Consider the following 15,071-nt stretch of genomic DNA (forward strand, 5'->3'; position numbering starts at 1 on the left):
ATGTTGTACCCCATTACAACATATCAAAGCTTATATTTTATGGAAGAAATGGACCAAAACAAATGAGCATGTAACTTAAAAAAAGTAGCAAAGATCACAATTTTGTGAATGTTTCAATTCAGGCATTCCCATCTCAAAAGATGCATTTAAATTTTGTATTAGGCATTTATAATTAAGTAAAATACTCTGTCTTTCCATGGTTTAAGTTTCCCACTTGTGGCTTCAGTCAAGTGAGTTGGAAAACATCTTATTTTTACTGACCCACAAGGGGAGACTTGATGGACAGTATAGACTAAGAGCTTATAAAACATGGATCATATTTTCATTTTGCTAAAAAGTATCACAGACTAAATCTTTACTTAGGGAGGTATCTCAGGGAATAAGAATCAAAAGAGTAATTAAAAATGGATTCCTTATATTACATATTTGAGAACTGCTGACCAACTGTTTACTTTAGTAATTTTATTGCTAATTTCTATGGAATAATAATTTTCTCCAAATAGATATTCCATGTTTTCATGTGTTAACCATTACTTTAATAAATGCCTCAGTTTTGTGTAGGATTTGTATTTATTTCCATGTGCTGTGGGAAACTTCTCTCAACAGTGTGTAAAGAGAACATAGGTAACTAGACTAAGAGACAGAAAGTAGGTGTTTTGTTTCCAGTTGTGAATAGAAGCCAACTTCTTGTTTTCCCTCTATTCATTCAACAGGAAGTTTATTGAGCACGCAATATTGACGTGACACATACATCACAATCCACTATTTCTTGAACTCCTACTTCATGCAATGCATTTATTTCCAAAGTCTTTTGTCCTTTTATTAAAAATGTAACCTTCCAGAGAGCAGAACTTTTTCTTTCTGCTTTTATCTCCCACCAAACTCAGATAACCTAGCCTTCCTTGGCAATTCGCCAGTCTCCCAATTTCCCATGGATCCTTTCCCCCTACCTAGAATGTCCTCCAGCTAGATAAATCCTTAGGAGCCAAATTCTTAATCTACCTGAATCCTGGCGATCCTGATTCCTAAATGAGAATCTTCTCATCTTGCCAGTGCTTCTCAAAGGATGGTCCCCACACCAGCAGCATCAGCATCTCCCAGAGACTTTTTCAAATGCAAATTCTTGGGCCACACCTCAGAAATACCGAACCAGAAACTCTGCCAGTGGGGCCCAGCAAGCTGTATTTTAACAGACTCTCCAGGGGATTCTGATGCCCTCCCAAGGCAGGGAGAATCACTGCTCTAGTCTACCTTCTTCCAGAATTTTTCTGAATATCAAAGGAGAAAAATTATGTCATGGCGTTCTGAAGGAAACAGATAAATAAACCAAGGACTATGTAAGCATAATTTATTAAATAGGTCAAGGATTGTTTTTAACTTATTTTTCTGTTTCTCTATTTCCTCTGTAGTTTGTACATGCACTTAAAGATAATCTCAGCAATGTCAGCAAGCTTGGTGGCATAGTTCAAGCTGTGAGGGTTCAATAAATAGGTCGGTAAACATTGCAAATCAACACAGCTTTTGATGAAATGTCAAGCAAGACAGAGCTTAGCTATATTCGGCTCAGCTTGAATTCATAAACCATTAACTGGCCTCTGTACTTCCAGGACAATCTGCCTGATGAACAAAACACAAATAGAAAAATCATAGAAAAAAAATCTTTACAAAAAGAGGAGTAAAAGGCAATTTTTAAGTGAGAAATGGCAACCACTTAGTTCAGAGCAAATGATAGACAAGTCTTGCAAAAGTGGGTAGCTTTTCTTACCAATCAAGTTATGGGACAGATGGGGATCAAAATATACTTTTAACTTTGGGTTTTTTTCTTAATATATATTCATAATTTTAAAAAGGCTTCTTAATCCTGTTTTTTTTTTTTTTAGCTCTGCCCTGCCCCCAAAACTAGACATTCTCCTTCCTAAGGAGAGAAAAACCTGTCAGAGGAGATATGAATTTTAAGAAAATGCCCCAAATTTAGGATTAATGTACATTTAATATACGGTTTGTCTCTACTGAAATCTTTCCTTATTTAAAATTTTAGGATACCTTAAAAGAGTTAAAAACATCACAGATACGATTAATCCTAACTCTTTTATAGTTTACTTAAGAAGTAGGATGTAGCAGTAAATATATAGCCTTTAAAATCATTCTTAAATATTTCAGGCAATTAGGCGGCCTAGAATCATTGTTTACAAACGGGAGCCCAGTTTGCTTCCTAATAAGCTGTGAATATCTGATCACGTCTAAATTACTCTCCACAACAATCCTTATTATTTTCCTTTTCTTTGACAAAAAGAAATTTCTTGAAACTCTATACACTTTCAAGAATTTATATAAACACTTCACGTAAGTTTTCTAATACGTCCATGGATTTAGTCTAGGTCCTTAGAAACTGCATTTGAAGTAGAAATATTACTGTTTATCGACTCAGGTCTGGGTCATGAATTTTTTTTTCTTGTCGCTTCATATCAGAACTAATTTTAGATTCCTGAAGGGCAAGTTCATAAAAGTCATAACCCAAAAAGTAGAACCTGGGCTCCCTGTAATTTCAGTGCTTCGCATTATCCTATAGGTCGTTGAGGTCCAACCTCTTCCCTCCTTTTCTCACAGCAAAAGTCCCAATTTAACTTTTAGAGGAAGCCATATGGAAGGAGAGAGATCCAAATTTACCCTAGAGGCTGCAAACTGACCAAGGAGTCACCTCTGGGGAAGCCTGCTCCCGAATGCTTGTGGCATTTATCATTCTTCTGAATGGCTGTGGCATTTATCTGCAGCTTTTACTCACCAGATGAGACCTCAGACATTTCAAATTCTGCGGTGGCTTGCTACACCTTCATAGGAAAGCTTTTTGCTGATTTCCCTGTTGGTACTTTTCTCCTACACATTCTATGGGGTCTGATAAACCTGGAGGTAGAGTCATAGCCCGGCACAGATAAAGCAGGTACCTAATCTCTGACCAGCTTCACCAAAGCAGACAAACACATTATCTTTTTGCACCTGTTTCTTCCACTCCGCTTGCCATGCAAAGTGAGGTGATCTTTGCAGATTCACAGGGAACGTTTTGCAAACACTCCCCTCTCACAGCAATGGTTTCTTCCCTCACAGGCTCAATCTACCTGATTACGTTCCCTTCTAATCAGTAACCTCAGTTTCTGTAGTAATAAGTGTGCCGGCTGCTTTATATAGGCTTTCTTGGAGAGTGCAGCAGAAACCAGAGATCAGAATTAAAGGAGCTGATTATTATGAGGACACCTGTATTTTTGTCTAGCCTTCATGTGAACTCGACAGTGCACTCGTTTATGCAAACATGTTATGAAAGAGCAGCAGAAAGCAGGACGCACACAGAAGAGCCTGGACCGGTAAAGTTGTGCACCTGTGAGATGCTGCTAGGAGGGTAGAAAACAACTCCAATCATGTCCAGTGGTGCTCAAAATGCATTTGAACTTCCTCTGAAAGTATCAAAATACAAGCACTTTATATCCAGATACCTTCTTCCAGACCTACTTTTAAAAATCAATTCTACAATCTGAAACAGACTCACACTGCACACAAGCCACAGTGCACAAGTTAATACCCAAAGCAAATGGAGATTACTGAAGATTGAAGCAAAAATCCATGCGTGTAAACCCTGGTTTTTAAATAAAAGGAATAATATGAGGAACTTACTTGAGATTGTATTGGAAGTGAAACCTTGAATCCCACTTCTCGCAAGTACAGAATTGTGCCAGCCCTGAGTAATGACTGTTTACCCAGAGCATAAGACTGAAGTGGATTTTCAGATTAAAAATAAAACTCTTAAGTGTGTCAATCCCCATCTGATCAAAGCACATAAACTAATTTTTTCAAGTGCTTCATTAACAATATACCCCAGGAAAAGCTGCGTTTCTCTCGGTTTTCTAATTTAAAGAGTAACTTGTCAAAATGCTTGAGGTCCATGTAATGAAACCTGGAAAAATAGGGCTGCTTCTATTTCACGTAGTAGATTCAGGGCCTGACTCAAGGCCTGGCAGGCGACAAGTGTTCATTTAAAGTGAACAAAAGCATACAACATCAAGTGTCATCGTCACTGCTATTTATATTTTAAATGGCAAAGTTCTGTATTTCCTTTATTTTTTTATGTTTGTTTATTTTTGAGAAAGAGAGAGGGAGAGAGCGAGCGCAGGGGAAGGGCAGAGAGACAGGGGGACACAGAATCCGAAAGAGGCTTCAGGCTCTGAGCTGTCAGCACAGAGCCCGATGCAGGGCTCAAGCTCATGAGCCGGAGATCATGACCTGAGCCAATGTTGGACGCTCAACCGACTGAGTCGCCCAGACGCCCCTGTACTTCTTCATTTTTATTTAAAAAAAATTTTAATGTTTACTTATTTTCGAGAGAGACGAAGACAGAATGTGAGTGGGTTAGGGGCAGAGACAGAGGGAGACACAGAATCCAAAGCCGGCTCCAGGCTCTGAGCTGTCAGCACAGAGCCCGACGTGAGGCTCGAACTCACGAGCTGCGAGATAATGACATGAGCCAAAGTCAGACGCTCAACCAACTGAGCCACCCAGGTGCCCCTGTACTTCATTTTTAAATAAGCCCAGGCTTTAAATTGACCTGGCTTCCAAAAAAATTAAATGCTACTGTTTTCTTTACCATAAAATATTCTGCCATGACAACCACGTGCTATGATGGGAACATGTTAAAATGTGAGTGATTGTTTTTTTCCTTGTTCCTTTTTCTACTCTCAATTTCCAGATGTGGAAATTTCACTTGGAGAGAACATGAGGTGTTGGTGGGGAAAAGCTCATTAATCGTACCGTAACCCCTTGCCTACAAAAGAATACTGCATCCAAGTTACAGAAGAACTAAAGAAACCTTGCAGAATGAGTATATACTTAGCAATGGTGCTAAGTGAATGGAAATGGAGGTTGCCTCACTTAATTCACTGCAATCATCACTCACTGTCGTCCTGCTTGGAAAGATTAGTTGAGGGTATTTCTTCGGCAGTACCCCGTTAGACACTTCAACTTCTATCTAAACGTGAAAACGATTATACTAGAAAGGCAGTACGTTAATACCCTTCCGATCAGACAGAAACTTTACTGAACAAGTCAGTTCCATGTCTGAGTTCAGGGAGAACAGGAAAAATGAGAAAATATTTTGTGGGACAAAAGTTAGAGAAATTAAGAAAAAAAGTAATTATGGAAGTCAGAGGCTTGAAGAGAAAAGCAAAGGAACCCTGGATAGGAGTTTCTCTGAAGAAACTAGCTCTTGGTCATGGAGGAGAGAAAGAGTAGATCAAGATCTAACAGAGAAAATTAAAGGTAACATAGTATGAATAGGTGGCACAGTATGATTAACTTGGTCACAAATGCACAACAATGCAGGGCGCCCGAGGTACCTTCAAGGACACTGTGGTTAAGGATCGCTTTCCTGTGATTTATTTTTTTTTCCAGAAGACAACACTTGTGTCTGGGAAACACTTATTCTTTTGAATTAATGAAAATCACCTTGCACGCACCCCTACAAAGAACCTTCACGAATACAAGAATAGGAATGCCTTGGATGGGAGCACTGAAAGTGTTTTGCTCTGCTCGACTCTCTCGCCTGGTAGGTCTCAAAAGGTAATGTGCATCAACACTCAGCTGAGCGCCTTGGTAAATGGCGGCTACGGAATCAGTAATTTTAGGTGAGCCTTGAGATTCTGCATTTCCGACATGCTTCCTGATGGTATTCCTGCTGCTGGGTGTTGAATTATGCACACACTGGGTAGCAAGGCCCTAGAAGAGTGTTTCTAAAACTTTGCTGATATGAGAACCACCTGGGCACTTTTCCACCCTCCCAAGGCCCAAGCTGCACTTCATCTTGTTCAGAATCTCTGGTGTGAGACTCCAGTGATTTTATGATGCAGCCAAGAATGGGGATCTGCCCACAGACCGGCTGGTCTCACAAGAGTTGTGCATCAGAATCAAGCGAAGAGATCATACAAAACAAAGCCCAAGTTCCTTAAAGTAAGGATAAGACTGGGGCCTCTGCATGCTTAAGTAGTTCCCCAGGTGATTTTTCTCTCTAACCAAGTTTGAGAACCACTCTCTAGTCCATCCTCTGTGAAATCAATCAGCCGTGTGCTACCATGAACATTTTCAACTTTGATGACACACGTTCCTAGCTAAAAATTCCTGAGCCTCTCAAACCACAACATCCCCATCCACGGACATATTAAACACACACACACACTCACACACTCACACACTCACTCTCTCTTTCTCTCTCTCATGGTAATCAGTGTCCTCGTTATACACTCAAGGCTTTTTTTTTTTTTTAAAAAGTTGTTTTTCTTCTTATTATAGTCAGGTGCACCTTATATCTATTACTTTGTCAGTACTTTAGTGGAAAGCATCCAAGTTATAGGATGTTAGCTTTATGCACAAGGTAGCTACATAATTAAAAGTAATCTATTTTGAAAAAGAATATGGTAGTAAGTTGAAATGAATGCACCAAAAAAATGATCCCTGAGCTCAATAATAGCAGCACAATGTATCACCCTGTGGTTAAAACCCACTTCATAAATGATTCTCAACTCTTCTTCAAGGGCCAGAGAAGATGAGGGTCATTTTGACTAGTGACACATTTTGCCTTCAGGGGAGTTTTAGCACGAGTGCTGTCACATTGTATCTCGTTAAACATTTTTGTTGGCGGTGAAGGGAAAATGTGAGCATTATTAGAAATGTAATTAGTGGACTACAAATTTTACTTCCTTACAGCTTCGAAGAGCACATAGTTATATGAAAATTCTGTTGAATATTTCTCTTACCATTATTTTAGAATGCCAAGCTGTTAGTTTCAATGAGGCCTGCCAGGGCCATTGGTGACAGCTCTGGGTATCGCGTCGTGCACAATAGTGCTTGAGAAAAGATGAGTAGGGGCTGAATACGGTATCCTGTATCAAATCCACTCCCCCATCCTTGTGAACTTGACATCAGACATAGTGTGCATTCTCAAAAAACTGGTTCCCCTATGGTTTGGGAGGCAGTGCTCCTTTGTCTCATTTTCAGAGCACCACATAAGCTAGAGCTCTGGGGATAGCATGCTATAATGGAGAATGTTCGGGGCTGCAGGTGGAAGGCATCAGGAACTAACTGTATAACCCAAGGCAACTTATTTAAACTTTCAGCATCGCTGGCCCTTCCATCTAAAAAACAGTACGGCAACATGCCCACAGAGACTCAAAGCAGATCAAGGAGTGCTCGAGTTCCAATTCTACTAGGCACTAACTGCACACACTGGGCCTGTCATTTAAGCCACGATTTTATTATCTGTAAAATGGGCATAATATTAATTCCAGCTTCCTAGGGGTATTGTTTGGACTAAGGGCAGCGTGTTTAGCACAGCCCCTGATGTGGAGCTAGTGTTAAATAAATAGTATCTGCTGTTTATCAACAACAATAAGATGGTAATAACTCACATTTCCCAAGGTTTTGGAGGAAATGAAATCAAATGATGCATACAAAATAAAACTCTGAACTGAAAAACACTATAATGGCGTTGGAGATGGGGTTGCTTCCTTTTAATAATGTAGTTTTTCCATAGCCTAATTTTAAAGAGATAGTAGTGGTAAGTAACCAAGGAATACAGCTGACAAAGATCTGGCTGCAATAAGGGTTCTGAGAGGCAAGACGGCTGTTGAGAGTTAGAGGCAACCTTAATGCCTATATATGGTAGTAAGAACCTAAACGTCCAATACATCAGGGAACAGTGGGGACTCTGAATGCACGGGTCTAAAACTAGAACTTCAATAACCTGGTCATGTGCTGAATAAATCGGGAGTAATCCCATTAAATCTTTGTCTCTGGAGTTATTATTCCCAGTAATCACATTTTTAAAACTACCATCCTGAAAATCTTGTTTCCTGAAGTCACCTCCAAGTAGCAGTAAGCTACTCCCATCTCCTGTTACACAAAGAAAAATGAGACCAGCGTGTAAACACATTACCCAACACAGTGCCTGAAAGTGCAGGCCGGGAGGCATTATAGCTCAAGGAAGTCACTTTCAAATAAGAGGTTACAGAGCTTTCTCTGCCAGGATCCCAGCCCTAATTGTTCTGCAGTAACCTTGGAAAGGTATACTTTTATGCAAACTGTGCTATGATTTCAGCTTATCTCCCAGGGAAGAAGTTTAGTTTCAGTTGTTCACTTCATGGAAAGTCAAGTCCTTCCCCACCACTTCAGCCAGCTTCTTTATAGTCCCGGTAATCACATTGCAGTGGAGAGTGTATGCATCTATGTTTACGTTAAGATTTTAAGCACAATTCTTCAGGGCCAATTTATTTCTTAATATTGTTTGTTTCCTTTGACTCCATGTCTTTCCCATGGACTTACAGCAAGTTTAAAGAAAAAATCAGGTAACAATACACTATCACAGGAGTATTCGCCTTTAGAAGTCAAGGAGGATAAAAAATCATTCTGGTTGTTTATTGTGGATGATCAGTGATAGCTTTCACATCTAATGACCAAAAACAATCGTTTTAGGGCTGGAAGTGTGTACAAGGAAATTTTGCACAGAAGTCTCACCACATGGAATCTTTCCAAGTATTAAGTTTTCATATAAACGTGAACATCTGGAAGAACTTGAGCCAACTTGGGAGCTGTTATTTCACTCAGCCTCCTTCATCAAACGGAGCTCCGATCGACCTTCCCTTAGCTTTAAGCTTTTCTCAATGAACTGAGTAATGGAATCTTGAGGGACACCTTTAAATCCAGCAGTAGAAGCAAAAACCTTCCCCACTGATAAGCAAAAGGATATTTCTGGCAACAAAACCCATCAACTATAGGAGGTATATATCTAACTCAGCCGGCCTTCAATTAAATGCTAGTCAGTAACCCCTGAAGGCAACACCAAGGGCTTAGAGTAAAATAAAAAGACTACAGAAATACTGCAGAAGATCCAGTCTTAAAGAATGGTCTGCTTACCACTTGGCCCTAAGAGCAGGTGGAAATTTCTTACTACATTCAAAACCCCAATACTTCTATGGCCTGGGAAAAACTATTTAGCAAACCCATTAATTTATAACCAGTGCTGTTAGCCAACAGAACTGCTTCTACTTATAATCACCATTGGTTAATGGCATGCCCATGTATTACACTACCGATATAAGGACAGTGTAAGACATGCTATTTAACATCATGAGATCCTCAGAAATGATCAAATCAACCCAGTTAAGTAGGTACAGCCCCGGTCTTCGCAAATACTCCCATGTCTATAATGCTATCATATTTATCTTCTTAAAACACTCATTTCCTCTTACCACCTACACTTGTTATTATAACCATAACCCTTGATAGGACTTTTTCATCCATTGCCAGAATTTTATTACCTGCCATTCATTCCTCAGTACACCTATCTGGATTTGGCTTAAAGACACTGCTTTAGGGGCACCTGGGTGGCTCAGTCGGTTAAGCGTATAACTTCGGCTCAGGTCATGATCTCATGGTCCATGACTTTGAGCCCCATGATATCATGGTCCATGAGTTTGAGCCCCTTGTCGAGCTCTGTGCTGACAGCTCACAGCCTGGAGCCTGCTTTGGATTCTGTGTCTCCCATTCTCTCTGCCTCTCCCCCACTCACATTCTCTCTCACTCTCTCAATAATAAATAAACATTAAAAAATTATTTTAAACACACTGCTTTCCAGGGATCTCCTTCCATTAGATTATAACATATTTAGGAACAGAAAGACTGGCATTATAATTTTCTATTCCCTTTTGCCTCCTAGCATCGTTCGTGGAACAAGTTGTTGCACAGAAAATACTTATTGTATGTTTCATACTGCTATGGACACCGCTGGGGTCCAATACCTGCTTATTTAAATAAATATTCAAGTCACCAAAAAGTGGTACACCTGGTCAGAATTTTTGCAAAATATGCTAGATTATTTCCATAGTGAAAAACAGGAAGCAAACTAAATCTCCATCAAATAGGACTTAAAACAATTCTAGTACATGTAATGGATAGATTTATAGTCAGCCAACAAAAATCATACTCTTATAGAGTATTAAAAACATTGGAGGGGCGCCTGGGTGGCTCAGTCGGTTGAGCATCCGACTTCGGCTCAGGTCATGATCTTGGGGACCGTGACTTCGAGTCCCGCGTCGGGCTCTGTGCTGACAGCTCAGAGCCTGGAGCCTGTTTCAGATTCTGTGTCTCCCTCTCTCTCTGACCCTCCCCCATTCATGCTCTGTCTCTGTCTCAAAAAATAAACATTAAAAAAAAAACATGGGAAGAAACATGTGCTATATTAAGTGAGTTAAAGCAGCTTAACAAAATTGTGTGCATGTGATAATACTAAAAAGGCATTACTTCTTAGTGGTTAAAAACCTGGGCTCTGAGCCTGACTGCCTGGTTAGAATCCTGGGTCCATTCCTTACTATAACAGTGATCGTGAACGAGGTACTGCACTTTGTTATTGCACCCATTTCCTCATTTAAAATATGATATAATCACAGTACTTAGATCCTAAGATTGTTGTGAGCCATAACTGGTAATATTTAACATAGAAAGTCATTCAAATTGCTTGGTGCATATAAAATGTTCAATAAACATTCGTTATCATTATACAGTTGTCAACAGAACTGTATAAAGCAAATAGTTAACACTGGTTATTCCTGAATCGTAAACTTTCAGACAACTCTTATTTTCACTGTCTTCTTCTGCAGTCTACTTTGGACAGCAAGCATACATTACTTCACATGGTAAAAAAGAAAGTTAATTCTGGTTCCTTTTAAAATATATAAAATGCTTGCTGAAGATAACATAGGTAAAATGCATACACAGGGAAGCATACTGGGGGTGCTGAAAACAACAACTATTGGCATGAGAAGCATCTTGTTGCCTGTCAAATAGTACAGGTAGTTCAACTATGTTCTATTGCACTAAGAATAAGAATTTCCAAGTTCTTTAATGTAAACTTGCACCACTAAAGAAAAAAAAAACCTGTAAAAATCTCTTTATTATTATTATTTTTTAATTTTAGAGAGTGAGAGAGTGGAGTGGGGGAAGACAGGCGGAGAGGGGAGAGAGAAGAGAGAAGAGAGGAGAGAAGAGAGAGGAGAGAGGAGAGAGAAGACAGAGAGAAAGAGCGAATCTCAAGCAGGCTTCATGCCCAGCACGGAGCCCAGCATGGGGGTTCAATCCCATTACCCTGGGATCATGACCTAAGCTGAAATCAAGAGTCAGACGTTGAACTGACTGAGCCACCCACGTGCCCTCCTTACTATAATTCTTAACCTCATAAATTACATGAAAGGACTTTGAGAGAGATTGCTGCCTCCTTCCTTAAGGTTCATAAGAAGTAGGGTTTGTGCTATTTTTCAGTTCTCTGTCATGAGTATTGCTTTAAATGAGCATGAGAACTGTTAGCCTAATAGAATGAGATACTGAAAAACATCATCAGAAACATTTAAGCATAAAATAGGGTTTTTTTAGTGATAGGGGAGGATGACAGGAAGAGTGAGGACACTTGAGATTCCAGCCCTACATTTTACTAGAAGACAGATGAAAAGGTGAAATGTGAGATATAAGAAAGCTTGATGTAATATTGTACCATTAAAACTCAATGATTAAAAAAACAATTATTATTTCAACATTTGTGGCAAGTCTGTTCTTAGCATCCAAGTATGCCCAGGTGAAATTAGTTTCTTCATATATCTATCAGAACACTTCTTATTTATTCTTTTTTGGGAGCTGCTTTGTTTTGATGAGTATCTTTCAGGGAAAAAAAAAGTGCCTTCAACCTCTTCCTAATTCTAGCAATGCCTGTATATAGTATGTTTGATAAATGCTTGATGAATAATATATATTCAGCAAGTCAGGCAAAAAGGAATGATTTTCTTTTGCAGTGAACTAAGAGAGAGACAGGACTGAAAAAATGTGGACATGAGGAAGGAGAGAAAGTGAATGAACAGAACATAATGATGTCAGGACTTTTTTTTCATCACCAGCAATAACTCTAATCCCTATGTCGTACCATCAATGAATGCACTATGTTATGCTCATATGAAAAGTTGATTTCCAAAGCATCAACACCGTGAACATCATTCAGATTGTCTTTAATAGGTGACAGGTAGTATTGTGATTTTCATGTATTTTTCTCACTCCTCACAGCAACCCTAGGAAGTAGGCACTATTATTAACTGCGTTTTACAAATGAAGAAACTAAGGAAAAGAGGTTAAGTGATCCACCCTAGAGCACAGAGATAAGATGAAAAGGAGGTGAATTTCAAAATCAGAAGGTTCGGCTTTGAGTCTGTCCTTTTAACCACTATATTCTGGAACGCTTATTCTACATTCCCTCCATTTATATATGCATTAACCCCCTATCTCTTTACTAAAGTCCCCTGAGCTAGATAAAATAATTGTTACTGTTACCTATTTGAAAGGGAGAAACATCAGACAGAGGTGACATGGCCTGCACACTCAGCTATTTATTGGCAGCAAACCTTCTTTTGGGATTAATTGATGTTCTAATGGCACTCTCATTGTCCTGTTCCTAATTTCCAGGCTCGTGGGTGATTTCCCAGGAACAAGCTTTATAGCTGGAAGGAGACATAAACAACCCAGCAGTTTCAATCACAGGCGCAATGCTCAATGATGTTGCTACTTCTTTCTGAGTTCATCTCTTTTAATTTTTTTTCCATTCCTGAATGCATTCTAATTCCACTTATTTTTTTTAGGAGAGAAGTACGTATTCTCTGCCTCAGAGAAAAGTCATCAGCTTCCTTTTCTTTTCACCCTGTAACAGATCACTGGCCTCTTAAAGGCCTCCTTTGTGAGCATTCTCCACCCCTTCTTATAGCCACTCTTCACCAATTTTACTGGTACTCATAACATATCCCGCCCCCCCCCCCCTTTCTTGCTGGCTTCTGGCATCGCTTTGTTGCTATTTCTTGTTCTGTGATGTTTCCCATATCTAACTGTTCTGATTCTCTCCTCTGCTTTCTGTCACATTTATCCCTCTGCTATTATTTGTTTCACATTTGGAAGGCTGACAACTAAAGGGACAGTATCATCCCTCATTGTGCTTCTCTGGCTTGCTTGTGAAATCACAAGCAACCTCCTTCCCACATACAATTCCTAGTCTGAGTTGGAAGATAAATAGCCATTAGGGAAGCACATACTTTGTATGAACGGGAATCTTTGGGATCCCAGCTTCTGCCTGTGCCTTTCAGCTTTTTACAGATAGTGGTTCAGTTCAACTTTTGAAAGGGTCAAACAAGAGCCTTATGTATCACATTTCTGCTATCAGTAGTTAAGAGCTACTGCTCGGTATTTCAAGCGTCATGGATCCATTCTTGAATCAGAGGTCACTCATTTCATTAATCAGGCTTTGGGATGGTGTCCTGAAATGGTATGGAGTGTCTCTGAATTCTAAGTGGGTTTTTCCACAAATATATTGCCAATATATATGGGAAGTAGTAATTTGCCTCTAATATTATTAGTGTTAGTCTCAATATGTTAGATTGTTTTTGTAAGGGAGAGTGCAGAGTTTGAGCTTCTGTCTTAATCAGAAGTTGAAAAGAGAAAAAAGGGATAGCTTTTCAAGTGGGCTTTCTAGGTTTTTCTGAACACTGCAGAGATGTTCAGGACAAAGAAAATGTTGCTATTTTCAAAGGTATCTTTCAGACACTAATTTGGACATAAAATTTTAGCAGAAAGAAGGTAGGATTTATTCAGACATTTGGATATTTTCCTCATTTCAGACAGTAGCTACTATGACTTTAGACAAATCACTCTATCTTGTGAGCCTCAGTTTTCTGATCTATAAAATAAGGGTTTGGACTCCACAGCTTTTAAGGTCCCATCTACATTTAGCACTCTATGATTTATAACCATTTACTGCTACAACACTGGCCCTGTGAAATGCACACTTATATAATTACAAAGATGAACACCCATGACTCCATTTAGTAGATTTCCCTGACACAATGGTTGTACTGTACCGCTAATGGGTACTTTCCCCTGAAATAAGTAAGCTATCCTACAAACACTAATGGAAATGACCCCAAAAGGTTTTCCAATAGGAATTCAGGAAACTTGACAAATAAAAAAACAACAATAAAAATCAAACAAAAACTAGCTGTGGCATACACACAGAATATATCTACACCAAGTTCTGATTTGCTAGCGGTTCCCTCATCTCAAATTATTTATATCAGTAACTGGAGATACAGCTGTATCTCTAGACATTGATATCTTTCCCCCAAGGAAGCGGTAATAGTAAATGTAAAGTATCATGTGATGCTCTCTATGTCCTGTACACCTTTTAAGAGATATAAATCTTTCCAACAAACCTACAAAGTAAGCATATCATTACTCACTTTAAAAATAAAGAGGGGCAGAAAGAATCTAAGTAACTTGTCCAAGGCTACAGTTATTAAATAGCAGTGTTGAGATTTGAACTCAGCACTATCTCCAGAATCTATGCATCTAAAAACTCCCTTTTCTAACATGGTTGTGTTCATCTATTTGCTTCTTTGCTTATCTACTATGAGATTAACAGCATGATTCAGCAGAAGACCTGTTGGAGTCAGGAATACAGCCCCAGGTTACAGGGGAGGGCAACCTGTCAGTGTAACGTCACAACTGGTCAAACATTTAACATTTTGTTTTATGTTCATTTATTTTTGAGAGAGGGAAAGAGACAGAGTGTGAGTGGAGGAGGGGCGGGCGGGGGGAGAGACTGAAACTGAAGCAGGCTCCAGGCTCTGCGCTATCAGCACAGAGCCCGATGTGTGGCTCAAACCCATGAACCATGAGATCATGACCTGAGCCCAAGTTGAACGCTTAACCTACTAAACCACCCAGGCGCCCTTGGTCAAACATTTTAAATGAATGTTTATCTATTTCCTAATATTCTCTCCAAATATATACCTTGCTATATGTCTGAACCAAATGGGGCTGGCTTATGCACTGAAAACGCCAAACTGCTACCACAGATAAAGAGCACAATTGGGGACTGGCCATGTAGTATGACAGTCTAAAAATTTTTAATATCTGGTTTTCAGAAGATAGGAAGAACTTCAAACAAGTTTAAGAGCCTT

General features: G+C 39.4%; 1 protein-coding gene across 10 annotated transcripts in view; it reads right to left on the bottom strand.

Annotated features, from left to right (window-relative positions):
• DMD (dystrophin) overlaps positions 1–15,071 on the bottom strand; it is a 2,379,610-nt gene that overhangs the window by 1,924,507 nt on the left and 440,032 nt on the right. The window contains exon 1 of one of the 10 annotated variants that reach the window (XM_045050797.1): positions 3,664–3,682. The exons of 8 other annotated variants lie outside the window; for them this stretch is intronic. Coding sequence is in view for 1 of the 2 variants with exons in the window: in XM_045050795.1 (XP_044906730.1) it covers positions 2,783–2,801 (19 nt within the window). In the remaining variant the exon portion in view is untranslated. Of the gene's footprint in view, positions 1–2,782; positions 3,628–3,663; positions 3,683–15,071 lie in introns of those variants that run through there. One more of the 10 variants, XM_045050795.1, reaches the window with a different exon arrangement.

The sequence above is a fragment of the Felis catus genome, chromosome X (genome assembly GCF_018350175.1).
Source record: "Felis catus isolate Fca126 chromosome X, F.catus_Fca126_mat1.0, whole genome shotgun sequence".
Lineage (NCBI taxonomy): Eukaryota > Metazoa > Chordata > Mammalia > Carnivora > Felidae > Felis > Felis catus.